Below are 20,501 nucleotides of genomic sequence, written 5' to 3'. Positions count from 1 at the left end.
CAAAGAGCCTTACTACGAGGTGCCAAAAGCTACAGAGATTGTGGAGCAAGTACTGGAACGAGCCTGGGTTTTTTCTGAACAGAGATTTCCCCTTTCCTTTGGAACATACACATAACCAGCAGACATCCGGATGTTCAACTTATCAAAGGAACGCTGCAGATGGAGAACCACAACAGGTCAACACCCACATATCTGCGAAAGGTATCAAGTACAGGAGAAGAATGTGGGATTGATTTTGGACCGAAGCATCTGCAGTGGGAAAAGCAGCCAGAGATCCAGTGGATCTGTGTTGTCTCGAAACCACACAATCGAGGTACAGTGGTACCTTGGGTTAAGTACTTAATTCGTTCCAGAGGTCTGTACTTAACCTGAAACTGTTCTTAACCTGAAGCACCACTTTAGCTAATGGGGCCTCCTGCTGCTGCCGCGCCGCCAGAGCAGGATTTCTGTTCTCATCCTGAAGCAAAGTTCTTAACCTGAAGCACTATTTCTGGGTTAGTGGAGTCTGTAACCTGAAGCGTATATAACCTGAAGCGTATGTAACCCGAGGTACCACTGTATTTTGGCAAGGCGAATGCTAGCTTCAGCTGATGGGAGTTGTAATCAATCAATCGTTTCATTTGTATGCCGCCTTTCCAAAGTTAAAGCCATGCTCGAGGCGGCTTACAACATAAAAGAATTACATCCCGGCCAACGTCAAAGTAGTCAGAATAACAAATAAACAAAATATCAAGAAGCACACAACCGTATCGAACAAAACCCTCCAAAGGACTCCCCAATCCAGGATTCTAGTCCAACAGCCTCAGCTTTTCTAGCTAGAGTTTTTCAGGGCCCCAACCCCTCAGACCAGGTGGGAAAAGGCCTGCAAGGCAGGGAGCAGGTCTTCCAGGACTCACAGCCAAGATGGAGGCCATTTGTTTGGCAAGGCTGATTTGCCTACACCTTAGGATAAATGCAGAGTATGCAGCTTCATCAGGTTTTTTTTTACTATTATTAAAAGAATAGTTAAGTGCAGCCTTTGCTTTTTATTTGGGCTGCAGTACAGTTTAACTCTTCCCTCCCCAGATTCAATACCAATGAAAATGGTGCTAATGGATGCACTGGGGTCAGTTTTCGTTGGGATCACACTTGGGGAGGGAAGGGTTCAATCTACCTTTCCCTGCATCCTGGAGTCTCATGCTTAGTATTAAATGTGGGGTCAGGAACCTGATGAAGCTGCACACTGCACTTTTAAAGTAGTGTGTAGTTAGCTAAATATTTAATCATGCATGCTGGTTTCCCCCAACATAGGTGCAGCCATGTGGCTGGGGTTGATGGGAGATGTAGTCAAAAAACTCTGGAGTGAACTAGGCTGAGGAAGACTGACCTACTCTATTCAGAGTGCTAGACATCAGAGAGCACTTTCCCTTATGGTCATTTGCAAATAAAGATATTCTTTCACTTGAAGAAGGGGGTGTAATATCTGACTTAAAAGACTGTGCAGCCAAATTGCATTTTGTCGTAGGCTGTCTACACAGCACACATTTAAAGCTCTCCAAATAACCCCAGGGACTGTTTGTTAAGGGTGAGGGGAATTGTAGATCTATAGTTCCCAGGATTCTTTGGCGTGTGCATGTGCTTGAAATGCACGCTGCATAAAGGGACATTTATAACTTCAGCTCCGTTGCTGTCCTTTATAAATCCTTGCGTATGAATTTGACAGGCGCAGACCAACCAAAGAATGCAGCACTTTCACCTTTAGCTGTGATGGAATCTTTCCTCCTTCCTATTTTGAGAAGCTGAACTTATCAGCCAGCACTTTGCTGAAAACTAAGCAAGCGCGCTAGATATAAACAAAGTTTTGGGCCATATTTATCCTTTGTGTAATTCATCTGAAACTCATGAACCCTACATCCTACAAGATATTAGTCTCTCAAGTGAGGTCTAGAGTTTAAAGCCATTAACAGAAATGTCCTGGAAGGTAGAGGGGACTGCAGTCCATTGAAGGTCCTGAAAACTTTGAGGTTAGCAAGTTTATCTCTGTTTCAGTGGCATCGGACAAAAAATGCAGTCATGTGTTCTTGTTTTAGCCATGCACAAATAAAGTCCAAATGCAGAATTCTCTTGTGTATTGTTTCTTTACCCATTTTCATTCACAGAACATCCATAAACTAGAAAGGCACATGCTCAAGTCAATGTAACATGGTAAGTACAGTGAAATCCTTGGAGAGGTGCTTGCATTTGGGATCATACCTGCTATCCTGACTTAAAGGTAAAGGGACCCCTGACCATTAGGTCCAGTCATGGCCGGCTCGGGGGTTGCGGCGCTCATCTCGCTTCATTGGCCGAGGGAGCCGACGTACAGCTTCCGGGTCATGTGGCCAGCATGACTAAGCCACTTCTGGCGAACCAGAGCAGCGCACGGAAACGCCGTTTACCTTCCTGCCGGAGAGGTACCTATTTATCTACTTGCACTTTGACATGCTTTCGAACTGCTAGGTTGGCAGGAGCTGGGACTGAGCAACGGGAGCTCACCCTGTTGCAGGGATTCGAACCGCTGAGCTTCTGATCGGCAAGTCCTAGGCTCTGTGGTTTAACCCACAGCGCCACCTGCGTCCCTATCCTGACTTACAGGTGTGCAAACAGACTCTACTTACTATGTGAGTGGTGACCTTGCTTTTTGATTGGTCCCAGATCACACATGCAGAGCTCATAAAACTTTCCTTTAGGCATGTTCCCGTCCATGCATGGATAGACTGTATGAAAAGGGAGCAGATTGCACCCACTGCTTCAATAGACACGCATAGACCCTCACTGTCTCTTTCCATTATGTGGGGAAATTCCTCCTCTCCCATTCTATGCTCAATCAGTGCATGGAAAAGAATATGAGAAGAGGGCCAAGGTCCTTTGAAAACATTTATTTATTTATCTACAGCAAGTCCGCAACTTACACACATTGAACTCATGCGCATTCAGCTTTATGGACTTGGCAAATATTTTTTAAAAATTAAAAAGGGGGCGGAAGCCAGGGGGAGGGGGGTAATCCCACCTGCCACTGCACCCAATATGTTTTGGCTATAAAGTGGTACCTCGGGTTACATACGCTTCAGGTTACATACGCTTCAGGTTACAGACACCGCTAGCCCAGTATGTTTTGGCTATACTGTACTCTATTTTGGCTTTAGGCGTGATCCCCAGAACGTAACTCCTGTGTAGGTTGAAGGCTTGCTGCATTTATTTAGTTATTTATTGCATTTATAGCCCACCTTTCTTCTCCAAGGTGTTCAAGGTGGTGTACATGGTTCTCCTGCTCCTCATTTAATTCACACAAGAACCCTGCGAGCTACGCTAGGCTGAGAGGCAATGCCTGGCCCAAGGTCACCCAGTGAGCTTCATGGCTGAGCGGGGATTTGAACACGGGTCTCCCAGGTCCTAGTCCAACTCTCTAACCACTACACCACACTGGCTCTACATGCAAGTGAGGAGCAGGGGGAAGGAAACTAGTGCATGACTATATATGCCATGTTGAGTGAACAGGACTAGATAGGATGCCCTCAATCTAGTTTGCCTACGTGTGCTGAAAATTCTATGATGAGCTGGAATCTGCGGGAATAGCTGCAACTTCCCCGAGCCAATCAGGGATGCCTATTCTTCTGACCTTCCCAGCAGCCTCCACTCTGAGCACAAATATCTGACAATCTTTGTCCATTCCCTCTTGCATACTCAGAGCAGAAGCATGCATACAGGAAGTGGAACGGTGGTCTTGCTTTTTAACAATACTGGTGGCAGGTGCTTTCATGCTGGAATTCAAGACACAGCCGAGGCATTAGATGTTGCTTTCCAGACTCCAATACTGAAGCTGGATCTGGATGTTATGCTGTAGTGGGAAAACCAGATGTGTGAGTGGCTTGCACACCAACCTACTTTCTGGGCTTCTGGCATAATGTCTAAAGGGGTGTGTGGCATATACGCCCCTTGGACAGAAATATGGGTACCATATGCTGCGACAGATGGATGTCAACAAGCCATTTTTGGAGACTGTCCTGGGTGGGCCATTGGCCTTGCCCAATAAATTGCTGTTTTGACTTTTATGCACATGGTTTACACGTAGCTATAGCAAGCAAACATTTTCCTAAGGGGGTATGACTCATGGGCATGGGCAGTGAAGTGAAAACCAGTACATAAGGGTTCAATTATGCTGAAAAAACCGAGGCATAAACAAAATTAGTCCTTGATCCTAATCAACACCGCTGCTGGTTCATTCCTTGAGGAACAGTTCTTAACATACAATATAGATAAAATTCTCACTTTTCTATCAGGGTGCCAAAGTAAAACAAGCAGCCCACAGATATTACCGAGCTGGCCTCTGCATCAATCAACAAGTCAGCAGAGCTTAGGTAATTTTAGGAATCCTTGGATCTATGAAAGCTAAAACGACAAATAGAAATATATTGTAATGTGACCTGTGAACTGAAGTTCCAAATCTATGCCAGGACATTAGTAAATCACCTGATTTTTTAAATATATGTGAGAACGTTGAAAATAGACAGGCACACATGCAATGCCCTAAAGCACTTTTCAGACAGAAACTGTGTACAGTGAATGCACACAGTGATGGGAAGGGAGCTCATAATGGTAAGCTGCACCCCAACTCATGCATATTAACTACACCAGATGTGGGGAACATCAGGCTTGAGGGGGGAGGGTGCCACTGCAATCCTCCAAGTTTTCCTGTCCGGCTATTGAAACTTTCCCCAGACCACATCCCCTCCCTAAGCCACACCCCCTATTCTCACACCACTCCCCTCTCTGCCTCTGCTCCACACCCTCTTTAAGTGCATTTGCCTGGCTGGAATTGGTCTGGTCAATTTGCTGAGCTGTGGACTCTGCTGATGCTATTTCCTTTCCCCGGGTTGGTGCCTCAGATGGCGACACCTTCCTGCATCTTCTGGTCCAACCCTCTACTGCTATCTTGGAACTCGGCCTTCTGTTTGGCTCCACTCTGCACTTGTGCCTGGTGCTCTGGTCTTTGTCTGGCTGGCCTGTCTCTAGCCTTTCCAGTTCTTGCCTGTTTGTGCCAGAAACTGGCCACAGCCTGTGTCAGAGTTAGGCCAAGGCCTGATACAGGGAAACTGAGATGTTGGTGGATTTTGAAAACAGTCTTTAAAACCTGTCATGATGTGATGGCTCTGTGTACAGTGGTACCTCGGGTTGAGTACTTAATTCGTTCCAGAGGTCCGTTCTTAACCTGAAACTGTTCTTAACCTGAAGCACCACATTAGCTAATGGGGCCTCCTGCTGCCACCGCGCCACCGGAGCACGATTTCTGTTCTTATCCTGCGATGCGGGAATATGCAGCCGACTCATACGGGGATTGAACCTGCAACCTTGACGTTCTGAGCACCAGGTTCTAACCAGCAAAGTACTTAACTTGAAGCACTATTTCTGGGTTAGCGGAGTCTGTAACCTGAAGCGTATGTAACCCGAGGTACCACTGTAATGCAGAAGTGCCAGCAGGGAATGTGCAAATGATTTCTGTACAGTGGTACCTCGGGTTACATACACTTCAGGTTACAGACGCTTCAGATTACAGACTCCGCTAACCCAGAAATAGTACCTTGGGTTCAGAACTTTGCTTCAGGATGAGAACAGAAATCGTGCTCCGGTGTCGTGGCGGCAGTGGGAGGCCCCATTAGCTAAAGTGGTGCTTCAGGTTAAGAACAGTTTCAGGTTAAGCACGGACCTTCGAAATGAATTAGGTTCTTAACCCGAGGTACCACTGTATGTGTCCAGGCTCCAGGGCCTTGTGGTAAGGGGAGGAAACTTGACTCTGGATAGCTCAGCTGGTTAGAACCTGGTGCTGAGAACGTCAAGGTTGCAGGTTCAATCCCCGTATGAGACGGCTGCATATTCCCGCATTGCAGGAAGGTCTCTTCCAATTCTACAATACTATGTTGGAGGGGGTTGGACTATATGATCCTCAAGGTCCCTCCAACTCTACAATTCCATGATCCAAGGCCTATAAAGCCAAGTGCAGTCGCTTTTCCCTCTGAGGTGATGCATGCAATTCTTACAGGTTAACAGAGCACAGATTGCATTTCAAGCATGGGCTAGCCTACCTCACAGGGTCGTTGTGATGGCACAATGGGGGTGGAGAGACTGAGAAACAGTGGGGGCCAGCAGGGCTGCACACGTAGGGTTGTGTTGCTTTCTGGGCTTCCCAGCCCTGTGTGTCACTGCTATTTACTGAGAGGCAGAAGGGGAAGGCAGAAGGGAGCCAATGCAGGTAGAGTGGGAAAATCATTCCTTGCTGAGCGCCCTGCTCTGCCTTCAAGGCAGAGCAGGGCGCTCAGCAAGGAATGATTTTCCCACTCTACCTGCATTGGCTCCCTTCTGCCTTCCCCTTCTGCCTCTCAGTAAATAGCAGTGACACACAGGGCTGGGAAGCCCAGAAAGCAACACAACCCTACGTGTGCAGCCCTGCTGGCCCCCACTGTTTCTCAGTCTCTCCACCCCCATTGTGCCATCACAACGACCCTGTGAGGTAGGCTAGCCCATGCTAGCACATGGTGTTGGGAAGCTAGAAGGGCAACACAACCCCACCTGCTGTTCCTGTGTAAACTGCCTCAAGCTATTTAAATCTCTGCTAACTCCTGCAGAGATAAGGTCTGCATTCCAATCCCTGTGACAGGGTGAGCTCCCATTGCTCAGTCCCTGCTCCTGCCAACCTAGCAGTTCAAAAGCACGTCAAAGTGCAAGTAGATAAATAGGTACCACTCCAGCGGGAAGGTAAACGGCGTTTCCTGGTTCCTGGCTGCTCTGATTCGCCAGAAGCGGCTTAGTCATGCTGGCCACATGACCTGGAAGCTGTACGCCGGCTTCCTTGGCCAATAAAGCGAGATGAGCGCCGCAACCCCAGAGTCAGTCATGACTGGACCGAATGGTCAGGGGTCCCTTTACCTTTTTGCTGAGAAGAGAAGCTGCTATTTTCTCACATACCCTATACTGAGCAAGGGAGTGTGAAAGGGGATCCAATTCAACTATTTCTGCTTATGTTCTATTTCTCAGCCGTCCTTACAGGCTTCTTAAAGCATTCCCCCTAAAAACAGGAGAAAACCAATAATAACAGTAGCGTAGCGTGGGTTGCCAGCGCCTGGGGCTCAGAGGAGGGGGTGGGTGGGAGGGAAGTAAATGGATGGAGTACACATGCACATTCAATTGCCTTATGGCACCCAGGAGATCGCAGCTGCAGAGATAAGAAAAGAGTTGCCACATTGCCTGGAGATGTTGCTTCCTGGTTTGCATGGAGAAGCCGTTTTCAACAGAACCCAGCAATGGAAGCATGCAGCTGTATTAAGCCAGCACCGGGTGTTGAAATTGTGTGCCCCCTAACACTTTTGCACCCGGGGCCACTGCTCCTGTGGCCCCTTCCCACACTACGCAGCTGATTATCAACCCTGGAAGGTCACACCCAACAACCATAATTCCAACATGGCAATAGCAATCATCATAAGCCACTGCTAAACTGCAAGGGCTAAAGTCCTATTGGAAATGGTTAATTGTAATAATTGCTGTTATACAGACAGAATTTGTTGTTTTACTTTGCTTTCGGACATTTTAAGTCATCGTAAATAAACACAAATTCCAAATCTGCCTGGATGTGCAAATAATGCCACTCTCTCAGATGCCAACATACCTATTGGGTGGGTGGCTCCCCAGACCAAGAATCTGGAATATGTTTAATCCTGATGCGAGTTGAATTCCACACTGCTGAAACAGCTGCTTAAGTGGATGGGTCAAATAATTAGCTGCACTTGAGAAACAGCCTGATGTTTTTGATCGTCCGTATCCATGTGTGAAGTCTGGTGTGGGCATTGGAGCCTGATGCTCGGAGCCAGACCCTCCAAGTGTCCCTATTTTCCAGGGACGTCCCTGATTAAGAGAAGCCATCTCAGTTTCTGATTTGATCCAGAAACGTCCCACTTTTCCTTAGGATGTCCCTACTTTCATTGGAGAAATGTTGGAGGGTATGGAGTTATCTGACCCCCGAGCCGTCTGAAGGCAATCCTGTATAGGGACATTTTTCAATGTTTAATGTTTTATTATGTTTTTATATATGTTGGAATCTGCCCAGAGTGGCTGGGGCAACCCAGTAAGATGCGTGGGGTATAAATAGTAAACTTATTGTTACGGAATGGGACGTCCCTATTTTCTTCGGAGAAATGTTGGAGGGTGTGCTCACCTAACTTCCTTGTAAGTACAACACAGGGTTGCAGCCTAAGTTTATGAAAACAAACACAACCCGAAACACGCAGAAACAAAGTTAAGCACCAAGTTGCAGGCAACCGTGAGTAGGAGTTGCCGGAGGGAACGCACACAAGGGCCTCTTTTACTTTGCCCCATCGTTTTAGGAGGCTGGCATAATCTAGAGCTGGCTGTGATTAGGGATACGGAGAGGCAACAAGCGTCCGGGGCTACATTTAATGATTCAGAGAAAGGCCATGTGTGGGAGTTAGGGAGAGGCTGTGCTTGGGGAAGGAACAAGAAAGCATTGGAAAAGCAGAGAGACTATGGCATAAATCCTAATATATATAAACGGTGCGCATAAACTCTGCAGGCGTTAGCAGATTCTTTGTACATGTAAGGATGTGTAGCCACTGTTACCAGAGTCTTGGAGTAGCAAAGGATTTTGCAGTTCCTCCCTATCCCCCAGATACACACCCTTTGTGTGCCGTGCTGTGATTTTATTGTACGATACTTTTTTCTTTTTCTTTTTAAGTTCTCCATCCTCAGGTGTTGGGTCAGATCATGCCTGTTTTAAATTTCTGCTTTTACAATGCAAATTTCAAGCCTTTTCACTGACACTGGGGGTTATAATCAAAGGGCAAAACAGGAGAATAAGCGAATATTTATTCTGCTGATTTCTAAAGCAACTTGCGTGTCTTCTGGGAACTATATATTATGATTTTGTAAGGAACATAAAAAGGCAAAGGAAACTATGGCTGCAACCCTGTCCATGGTTACTTGGGAGTAAGTTCCTTGAACTCAATAGGGCTTACTTATGAATAGGCTAGGTATGGGTAGGATTGCAATTTACATTAGGTTGTAAGAAAAAAATCTGCCCTTCCCCCCAAAAAATCTATGATTGGGTATCCATCCCACACATCCATTATTAGGAACAACCAAAATGCCGCAAAAAGGGAGCTCAGTTGGACAGAGCATGGTGCTGATAACGGCAATGTTGCAGGTTCGATCCCCATATGGGACAGCTGCATATTCCTGCATTGCAGGGGGGCTGGACTAGATGATCCTCAGGGTCCCCTCCAACTCTATGATTCTATGATGCTATTAATCATTTTAAGTTCTGCAGAAGTTCCAGAGATATCAAAAAAATTACCCACTATTTTGTAACATTTTGGTTCATCCTAATAATGGAATTGTCTGATGGTGGATAACTTTTTTTAAAAAAAGAAAATTTTCAGGTCTGGCTTAGTCTTCACAAACAGCCTGATCAGATGGTAAAACTGTAGTCTGTACCACTTCAGACTGCAGTGTATATGTGTACATGTTTCAGGAGTTCTTTCTCTATATATGCGAAACAGCATGTCAGGGAGAAGGTTATTCAAAGACCCTTCCCAGCTGCTATTTACTTTGGTATGGGCAGAATTTTCAAATACATGTACCGTATATGGGAAAGCATCAGATCCATACCACAATACCCATATGTGCTCCCCCTGCCCATTAAAATAACACGGTGAACTAAACGTAACTGAAATAGTGAACTAAAGCTTTGTGCAACCTATAGGGAGGGTGCAAATCAAGCACATTTGCATGTTTACCTTATTTCACCTAACTTATTTTGCTTCTATGAGACATGAGGAGGAGCAAGGGGAAATGGGGCCAAACCTCCTAAAAACCCAGGCAATGCCCCTAAATTCAAAGTGGTCAGGGCAGGATATAGCAGCCTGGCACCCTTGGGCAGCTGCCAGGGCCATGCCGGAGTCCACTGCCGGTGGGCCATTCTTACAGCCTGGCACTCTTTGGAGCGCCAGCTAGCTAGATCTAGTCATCCATCTACAGTGGTACCTCGGGTTAAGAACTTAATTCATTCTGGAGGTCCGTTCTTAACCTGAAACTGTTCTTAACCTGAGGTACCACTTCAGCCAACGGGGCCTCCCGCTGCCGCCGTGCTGCTGGAGCACGATTTCTGTTCTCATCCTGAAGCAAAGTTCTTGAACTGAGGTAATATTTCTGGGTTAGCAGAGTCTGTAACCTGAAGTGTCTGTAACCCGAAGCATCTGTAACCCGAGGTACCACTGTATTTCCTTCAATGTCCCTGGGTAGGCATTACTTTAGGGAATTGTATGTGGATAGAGCCAGCTGCCCAATACTGCCAGTGCAGCCAGGTAAGCCAGCTAAGGCCCACTGACACAGGAAGCGGGCTCACCTGAGGATACAGCCCCCTTCTGGCCCTGGCAGTGGTTACCAGGCTAAAGAAAGCACGATCCTTTCAGAAACTTGTTTGGCTTCTTATTACTTGCACATATCTCACCTCTGCCTTGAAGCTTATTTGTCTTCAGCTTTGGAACCCCAGGTGCAATAGACTTTATGTAGCACCTTGCAACGCACGTCGCGGGAGCACATCCCCTGCTTTTTATGAGTTACGAGGCTTTTTTTAAAAAAAAAAAAATACTGAAGCCATTTGATGAACTGCTTACAGAGCAGATTCCTTGTCCCGGGCCTAATCATTTGTCTTCTGTGGTTGGCTTTGCTTTTATGGCGCTGTGTAGGTGTCAGCATGGAGCGAGCGACAAGAAATGCAAAAGCCCTGAACAAATAGCTAAAATGCTCAGAAATGGGGGTGAGTGGAGTAGCAGGATTCAAAGTTAAAGCAGGGGTGTGACACATGCAAAAACCAGACTTTGAATATGTTTTTTTTTTAATTATGGCAATTAAGCCTGGTTGCACTTTTGTATTTTGTGTTAACAGATATAGAAAAATGACTAATCCTAATTTCCATACTATCAATCGCTAGAACTGCCATTTCACCTGAAGGTCACAACACTGAAAGCTGGAAACGTCCACATTATTTACCACTCTATTTGTATGACCACAGGGTCAGGATCAACACCAGTCATCCTCAAACAGCTGCTGGTCCTGGGATACCTGGGCTGGCCCTGGAAGCCACCAGCCATTTTAAATTTCCTACTCTACACTGCAGAACCAGATGCTACATTGCTCTGGGGCATTGTGGGAAATTTAAAATGGCAGCCAAGGGCCCGGTGATTTAAAAGGGTGTCCACATTTCCAAAGCCCCCTCAAATCTGGAGCCAGCCCTGCACTTAAAGGATGATCGATCTCTTTCTAGGATCTTGAATATACACCTTCAGGGTGACCTTATTATTAACACTTCAAGGGCTCTCCTCAGGCTTCCACTGAGATAAATACCCCAGAACCACATAGCAAAAAGAAGACTGTCGGACCTTAATTACTGATACACGTTGGTGCTATGCCCAGAATTGACAGTTAGAAGCTGTGGTTTGAAGCAAGAGATCAGTTGTCTACATTCCCCTTAAACATTATTTGACAGTCAGTCTGGCCAGGCTGCTCCCTTAAGAGATAATAATATTTGTGATGTGTATATTACTTTCTTTTTGTTGGTATGCTGAAGCACGAGTGATTCTCACATCTGCCACACCTGGGGGGGAAATTGCACCAAGTTAGGCCTACCCAGAACTACACATTCCAGGAGACCAGGGCAGTAGCCACAGGAAGGCCTGTATGGACCTGCTCCCCTCAGAAATATTCCAAGCTCTTGATAGTTCAGCTTATCTCTTTCCCACACACCAAGTCTCTAGCACTTTTACTTTGTGGTGATATAAGGGAAAATGTAAAGACAGTAACTAGTGGCTCACAAAGAAAGAATTGTTGCTTCCATGTCTTAGTGGTCTGCCCAGTTAGTCCGACAGGATAAATGACATGTGCTAGGTCCTCGTTTCCAAACGTTACAATAATAAAATTGCATTATTTTATTAGTGTTTAATACAATTAACTCATTTTATACATCTAAAGCTATCCGTAGGGATATTCTTCTGGTTGCAATTATATCATCCCTTGGTTCCCCACCGTCACCTCAGTATCGTATTTCTAGCTAGAGGCGTGAAAGGAACCTATGTCAAATAAACAGGGCTACAAACTCAGGATTAGCTTTGTGCACTGGAAAACAGAACTTGATTTATTCATTTCTAGGCCAAGAACCATAAAGGTTTGGAAATATGGCCACCCTGTAACTTTCAGGAAACACTGGTCAACACAAACAGATTATGTGGTAAAACTGTTCCTAGGCATCATATCTGTTGAAATGGACTCTAGTCCACACACGTTTATGGCACAATAGCTTTGCTAATCTTAAAGGTGCCACAAGTCTCTTGGTTGTTACTTCAAGAGTGTTTCATTTTAGAGTAGAGGTAGATGCTCATGCATCTGAATGAGTGAGTCTTCCCACAAACATACATGAAGAAGTAAATTAAATTTGTGGAAGAATGGTTTGAAGTCTAGCCACTTCCCTGACATGCTCATTTTCTGCATTCAGGATTGAGTTTTTGTTTTGTTTTGTAGAGCAAGGACAATTCACACACCCAGCTTCTCTGTTCGGTCTGTTGTTCATACAGACCAGCCCTCAGCTGGATTCAAAGCTTCAGCACTGCATTACTGCTGCTGTTCCCCAATTGCAGCCACCTAAAGGACATTTTCCTACAGCAGCAGTTTGAATATGTAACTGCAAAACTAGTTGCTGCACGTAAATTATGAAAATAAGAATCTTGAGTTGGGGAAAATATCTTTTGTTTCTGAGAGGGTCCACTATCTGAAGTTGTTCCCAATGTTCTCATTTTCCTTTGGGACACAGGATATAACTGACATCTTTGATCTCTCCCTTGAGAGATGCTTGCAAACATTTCCTTAAAGATATGTGCTTTTTCCTCATCAGTGATTGGCCTCCTATTCCCAGTAGGATCCATCTTTTTTCTTCATTCTGTAATGTTGTTGAGAGCTATCTAGATTCCTTTCAGCCTTGCACATATCACTAATCCTCAGAAGGTTTTGTTGCTTTGGGAACCTCAGCTGATGCTGAAGAATGAGTTAGAAAATATGTTATTCTCCTCACTCCCCAAACACTCCCCTTCTCAGGCTTATTTTCTCTTCCTAAAAGAGAAAGATTATATTATTTATTCAACCTGTTTTCTTGTGCTTTGTTTTGCAGGATTCTTTAACTTTTGCAGATTTTTTGCAGGCCAAAGTAGCCTAATAGTGAGAAACCTAAGATATCAAGAGTCTAGTTCTATGCAAGTTTGCTTAGAAGTAAGTCAATGGACTTCTGCCATTGAGCTGTGGCCCTTTCAACACTTTAGATTGAATGATGGGGTTTAGAAAACTTGGAAGGTCTGGTTCTGCAAGCAAACATTCTGTTGCTAATCAGCCTATAGAAAGGAGCTACTTCTCCCCTCTATGCCAGGCCATAGGCAAACTCAGCCCTCCAGATGTTTTGGGACTACAACTATCATCATCCCTGACCACTGGTCCAGTTAGCTAGGGCTGATGGGAGTTGTAGTCCCAAAAAATCTGGAGGGCCGAGTTTGCCTATGCCTGCTCTACACCAACAGAATAAACTATTTTACTCCACAATACCTTCACTGGGCAGGTGGAACCTTACAGATATCTATCTGGGACAGAAAGCCTTTCTATACCCTAGCTTCCATCATTTGTGATCCTTGGCCAAAACAGTTGGGGCTGATGGGAGTGGAGAATCAACCAGCACCTGGGATGGGCACAAGTTCCCCCATCCAAGATGCAAAGGTTTCTTTTCCCACTCAAGAGGCTTCATGATGTAGCACTGCAACATCAGATTGCTTACCATGAGTGAGTTGCAGAAATATGTTTTTTTTTCCAGAAGTTCAGCAAAACTTGGACTACAAACCATCTTTGGCCATCACATCTGCAGCACGATGTGCCTCTGCCAAGAATGGATTACATCCATGATTTTCCCTGACCTAGATGGGCCCCGATAGTAATTTCCATTGACCCAGATACATTGGACTAGTATAAATGTGACATTTACAAAATTAACAAGAGATCCAGAAGGGCCTTTGCTCCAATTCACTTAATGACTTCTCCTTTTGGCGTTTTTAGTTTGGAAAAAGGATCCCCCGCCCTGCCCCCCTTTTATGTCCATTGGGTAAGGCAGATTGCCTTTGTGCTCCCATCTCTGTGAATAAAGCAATGCTTTTGCAAAAACGATTCCGTGGAAAGTCATATGACAGAATAAGCACACAAGTGAGGCTTGCAACAAAATGTTGAAAAGTGCAATTCTCCTGTTTCAGGGTTCCAGCCATGCAGCTATACCCTTTCCAGGAGACTCCATTCCATTTGCCCACCCTCCCAGTTTTCTGTTCCGCACCTAAACATCCAGCCAGCTTTCCATGACCCCTGAACATACTCAGTCATCATTGAATTTGTTTTGGGGTTTTTTTTGTCCCCCTGTTTTTGTAACAAGTTTTTTAAATTATTTCTTTAAATCTTGGAGTGGGTGTGGTGCCATTTTGGCTACATAAGTGCTAATACTCACCCCTAAAGTTGAGAAATGGAATAAATGATTTCCCCCCTTGTTCATTAACATTGGGCCCTTCAGGGTAAGCCATTGTCTGAAACAAACTACAGGTTACCATGAAAGAGCAGCGGGTTGGCCCATTGTTGCTCAAATTATTCTCATTCCTATTGCTCCCTTTTGTGCAGCTGGAAAGCAACAGACCACAGTGCTGGCTTAGCATTATGTACAAATCAGTGTTCATGGCAGATGCTCATGGCTTCTTTGGGAGACGTAGCATTAACCCAGAGCTGTGATTTGTTTATTCCTGGCTTAGCAAAGGGAGGAGCAAAGTAGTGTGATTTGAACACCATGAAAATGAAACCAGCGAGTCTGCACCCCAGTTAAGCCCTCCAATCTTCCCTGAGGCTGCGACATGTTAAAAATCCATCTCAGACAATATACTCCGTAAGTTTTAATCAATCGATTCACTGATTAACAGCACAATCCTGTGCTTACTCAGAAGAAAGTTCCGCTGGGTTCACTCCCAGGTAAATGTGCATAGGACTGCAGCCAATATCTGCCTACATTTGTATACCAATAAGCAATTGTTCACAGGGTTTTTGTTTGGTTTTTCCAACTATGCCTTTGTGTGCTGTAATACCATCTTAGAACTGACATTCCCTTCTATGTGAGCGAGAAAAGGGAATAGTGTCTCTAAGGGGATGTTTGCCACCTGTAGGGGTTTTTTTTTGCAAGCATTAGTATTCCCCCCCCAGCATTTCTTTAAAAAAAATGTTGTCAGATTAAATAAATAATCAAAACATGACAAAATATTGCAGGTTTATTATTCTCTTTCTTCAGCATCCAGTGGCAAATTACGGCCTTGCTTTAAAAAAAAAACCCAAAAAGCTCCTAGCCCCGCCTTCTGAAGCCAAGCCCTTGTGGGCATCCTGATACTTAATGAGAAAAATATACAAACATGTTTTTTTCCTATTTAGTCAGGCAACCTGAAGAAGTTATGTTTTGGGACCAAGTAATACTCTAGCTATGCATGAGAACAAAGGAGTCAACTCCTAGGGGCCAAGCCCCTTTGACCCCTCCCCCAATTCAATATTTGAGGGGGTCAGCCGAAAAAAATCGATCAGCATCGCCATTCAAATGGTGTTTGTGCACTCTCAATATTTTACTCAAGTTGGCACTCCTGCATGGGAGCAAAATGCACTGCTTATGTTAACAGCGACAGTCATTTTAATATGCATTATCCGTCATGCCCAGAAATCAACGCAAACATTGATCAGAAGTGCAGTCCCAAGCAGGTTTACCCAGAAGCAAGTCCCAGCAAGTCCACTGGGACTGAGTCTTTAGTACAGGGACAGATTTAGGTGTGATGAGGCCCTAAGCTACTGAAGGTAATGGGGCCCTTTATATGACCAGCTGTCCATCGTCAACAACAAATTGTCACTTTTTTTGTGTTGAATAGATGCTATATGGTAATTTATGGACATAATAGGCATCTAAAGCCATATAGAAATGAGCAAACCAGTGATATTTTAGGGAGCAGGCTGGCAGGCAGGGCTCATTACTTACATCATAGGAGCCTACACAACACAAAACACTGTTGCTGTATGTAGGTTTTATTTTATTTGTTTTTTATCTTATATTTTGGAAATGTACATCCAGGGTTTTTTTCCTTTAAATTTTTTTGGGGCCCCCAAGAGACTGATGCCCTAAGCTATAGTTTGTTTAGCTTATACGTAAATCCAACACTGCTCGAGTATGTGTGTTTAGGATCGCAGTCCAAGAGTGCAATCCAATGTGTGTGTATTGAGAAGTAAGGGCCATTGTATCTAATGGGGTTTATTCCCAGGCAAGTGTAAACAGGATTGCAGCCTTTTTCCTACAGAGACCTAAACAAATGGCTTTCGTGCAAGAGCTGCTGCTGCTGCTGCTGCTGCTCTTTTTCACTTACAAAGGTACTTTGCAATCTATGACATGTTCACATTCACATTACTGCGAGGCTATGGAAGGGCAGCTGAGTTTAAAAAGCAGGGACTTTTTTTTAAAAAAAAGAAAAAGCAGAGACTTGTCAGAAGGTACATAATCCCTCCATGAAAAGGGGTGGAGCTTGTACCCAGCTCTTCCATAACTATGTTTATCAAGCCTACCACACTGGAAAAATCCAGTAAATAGCCTTCAAATGAAGGCTCTTTAGAAAGTAAATAGGAAGAAGCTTCCATTTCTGAAACAGGATATGCTTCCTTCATGAGATTTTCTGAACATGCTGTTAATTTATTAAAAGTTTGCAAAGGTACTGTGTGGAGTTCTCAAACATTTTAGTGGACAGAGAATTAAAGTGTTTTGCTAAAAAGCGATCACAAATGTGATGTTTCCTTAGGAAGCCCCCACTTGCTTTTTGGGCTGATTTTCCAAACCAAAACCAGTCCTCCATCAAGCATCCCATACCAACCCGTCTCATTCTCTCTCCCTCCCCACCCCCACCCACAGCCCAGCTTGTCTTCTGATCAGATTCCCCTTTTTTGTGGCTTTGAGAAAAGTTCTGGACTTCCTACCTTGACCACATCGTCGTTGAGATGCTTGGGGTCTCGGTCGACCAGGTCAATCTCTTTGGTGTGAACGTCATGGAACTCCTTCTCGTTCATTTCATCTGCCATGACCTTGTTGTTGGGTTTGTAGATGTTGCCTTGCTCCCTGATGGTGATGGGCGCTGTGTAAAGAAAGTCCTGGAAAGGGAGGGGTGTGGGAAAGCGGTCAGTGAATCCGATGTGACTACTAAGTGAACGGCGCGGTCCTGGGAAGGGGATGCACGTCCAAAAAACCCCACTCGCTCATCGGACGTTCAGAGAGCGGCTGTCTATGCTGCACTGGTCAGGGAGAGCGCGCGGAGCCTGGGGAAACTTCATCCAGCGAATGCCCCAGAGGCTGGCTTTTTAAATGGACAGAAAGTATCTGACACCACACCCCTCGGTACCAGGCAGAGGCGCGACTCCCGCTCGCGCCGCCAGGGGTCCTCTCCTGGCGCGCGCAAGAATTGGGCAGGTTTGCAGCCGGGGAGGGCGCAGCCGCCGCGCCCCTGTTCACGCGCTTGGAGAATTCGCAGCTCGGAATCTCCAAGTTTCCTCTTGCAGGGAGCTCTCCCTTAATAAAGCAAAGGGGGGGGGACTCCCTGCCCCCAACCAATCAGCTGGGACACTTGGCACCTTGCCTGCCTCGCGTTTCACGCGCAAAGGAGTACTTCGCGCCCTTGCCTGCCTGCCAACCGGCGCGCCACCGCGCAGCCTAATCCCACGCGCGTTTCCATTCGACAGCAAGTTCCAGGAGGCCCGCTCATAAGAAAGAGCGCATAAGATCGCAGCAGCGGCCAGCATTTTCAGTGGCAAATGTGGGCACTCTAGTAAGCACCCCAGGGCACCCCCTGAATACCCCCAGCAAAAGGAGAAGGGAAGGCAAAGGCGAGACGAGACGGGGATGTAAATGGGACAGAGGACAACTCCCCGCACCGTTGACTAAATAACCCCAACATGTTGGCATGGAAGAGCGCTCCTTGCCTTGGGAGGGAACCTGGATGGGGAAAAAGCGTCTCCTGCAATGAGGCCACAACGATTTAACACCCCTCGTACTCCGGATCCGTTAATCCAGAACAAATACCTCCTCCTTGGGTCCATTCCGGAGTAAACCCTCACATGCATTAGGATTCATCTCTGAATGGACGGGGGAGGAGGACGCAAGACGGTTAAAGGCAGAAGTCACCCGCGATAAGTGTTAGTACGGGGCTCTAAAAGTCCCTCTAATCGTGCCTCCCTGGAATGCCACCCATTCAAAGAGTCGCTTGCTTGACAGTCGTCCCTCACTCCGCTTCCTCCTTTTTTTAAAAAAATAAAATAAAAATAAAAGGACCTTTCTAAAGTTAAGGCGAAAGAGTGCTGTCCCAACCTGACCCACAACAACCCACAGATTTCTCGAAACCCATTCAAATCTGAATGCTCTTGGCGCAAGTCGGTTGGGTTGCGCCGTCGCCCGAAGACGAGCCGCTTTCGTTTTCAGAAAATCCAAACTCCACGCCACTCTCCAGACTAGCAAACTGCAGCTCCTTTTAAGAAGAAATGCCTTTTGCACACTCGTTACAAGTTTAGCTTTGGAGACGCTCTCCAGTAGATTCCCTCTCCTGCCTTGTGAGAATTAACCGAGACCGGGGTGGAGTGGCGCGGAGTGAGAGAGAAACCCCAGTCCTTTCTTTGCACTGGGCAGTGACAGAGAACATATTTGCAAAACACCCCCCCCCCCCAGGAAAAAAACCAACAACTTACTCTAGAGTTGTCCCTAAGCCTGGGTGGGCGCCACTACAGCCTTGGAAATGGTGCGGGGGAAGCGGTTTAAGCAGGAAGGCTCTCTCTGGGAGCGCAGGGCGCACGGAGGGAGGCGGGGGGGGGGGGGAGAGAAAAAACAAGTGCCCGTCCAGGAGATCAGATTACCAACACAACACAGACAAATAACTCCCGATTGCCCCGAAAACAGGCTTTGCAGTTCCAGCTCTGGAAAGGGCTCCACCGTGGAGAGCAGGAGATAAGGGATGAGCCAAGAGCACTCAAGAGATGGCTGGCGCAAGCAGGTACTCCGTGCCAGGAACGCAAAGCAGCTTCGCGAAAAGAATGAAACATTGCAAAAGCATGCCCTACCTCGGAATCTACGTATTTGCTCCCAGACATGCTGCCCTGGGCTTGCTCGAGGGTTTGCGGAGGGCGTTACTGACCGGTAATTTAAAAGATCCGACGAAGGAAGATCTGGAATTGTTAAAGGGGAAGAAAAAAAACTACCGCTCACGCACACACACCACAACCGGCCCCCCCCAACAACGCACACAAACAGAAGACTGCCGAGTGGGCGGTATCTCTAAGTTAGAGTCCTGGCTGGGCGCCAGGGGTTTGTTCTCCCCGCTCCAGCTCTAGACTTGGAGGACAGGGCTGGTAGATCTCGGCACATCCCCAAGGCTCGAGGAGCAGCGCGGAGTTGGAAAGGGTAAAATCCACACAAACAGGACGCGCGCTCTGCTCTTTGCTGCTAATTTCCCTCCTTTTGGAAAAGCCTCAGGCGATGCTTGTTTCCTTGCCAGTTGCAGCGACCGTAAAAATACACACATGTGCACGCTTATTCCCTGAGTTATCCGAGGGCAAGCGGTTAGTGTCTGGTTAAAGAAAACGGACACCGTGTTGACTTTGCGCGTCCGGGTTTTTTTTAAAAAAAATTTGGTTTGGAGAAAGAAGGGCCTTTCCCGCTTCCTTCCTATCGCTGCCTCCCCATGTCTTGCGTGGTTTCCCCATGAACACCAGAAGCCTGATTCAGTCAGGGTTTATGAGCGATCACGAGGATCCTTGGTGCTTTTGCCATGGAAATAAAGAATAATATAATACATGTGGATTCATGGGGCTTTCTTTTACATCTACTCGAAGTAACAGTTTCGAAAGCTTTTTTCTTCCAACGCGGCAGCTTTTGCCTCCGAAGCTTGGAGTCATCTGTAGGTGGGTGACAAAAGGAAAAAAAAGTATGCAAATAAACAGCCCACAGATTATGTGTGTTCAATTATTATTATTATTATTATTATTATTATTATTATTATTATTATTATTATTACTGATGCTGATGCAAACATATCAGCAGTGCCAGGATAAAAAAAGAAGTTGTCTTACTAGGGTGGATTGTATTTGTCGGTAATTATAATAAAACCAGGAACAAGGCTTGGGCTTTTACAATGTACATGAAGGGCCAAGTCCTGTCTCTTGTTTTGCCAAAATTACATTGTACATTCTAGGAATGTTGATGAAGGTGAACCACACACACACACACACACACACACCCTGCGAACTATTTTCCTTGTGTTGGAATCATAGAATCCAGGGTGTGGCTGCTGGTTGTGTCTGGGAGA

The 20,501-nt window shown here is 45.9% G+C and overlaps 1 protein-coding gene across 2 annotated transcripts in view; it reads right to left on the bottom strand.

Moving 5' to 3' along the window:
- The window catches only part of CAV1 (caveolin 1), a 29,496-nt gene extending 9,744 nt beyond the window's left edge, over positions 1-19,752 (bottom strand). The window contains exons 1-2 of one of the 2 annotated variants that reach the window (XM_079994423.1): positions 19,258-19,752; positions 17,134-17,304 (exon numbers count right to left, since the gene is read on the bottom strand). In XM_079994423.1, the coding sequence (XP_079850549.1) occupies positions 17,134-17,304; positions 19,258-19,287 (201 nt within the window). In that variant the 5' untranslated portion in view covers positions 19,288-19,752. Of the gene's footprint in view, positions 1-17,133; positions 17,305-18,888; positions 19,194-19,257 lie in introns of those variants that run through there. The other variant, XM_079994424.1, reaches the window with a different exon arrangement.
- Between the last annotated feature and the right edge of the window lie 749 nt (positions 19,753-20,501).

The sequence above is a fragment of the Podarcis cretensis genome, assembly GCF_951804945.1.
Source record: "Podarcis cretensis genome assembly, chromosome: 10".
Taxonomy (NCBI): Eukaryota; Metazoa; Chordata; class Lepidosauria; order Squamata; family Lacertidae; genus Podarcis; species Podarcis cretensis.
The sequence above is the reverse complement of the archived record's forward strand: the minus strand, read 5'-3'. Positions and strand labels throughout refer to the sequence as shown.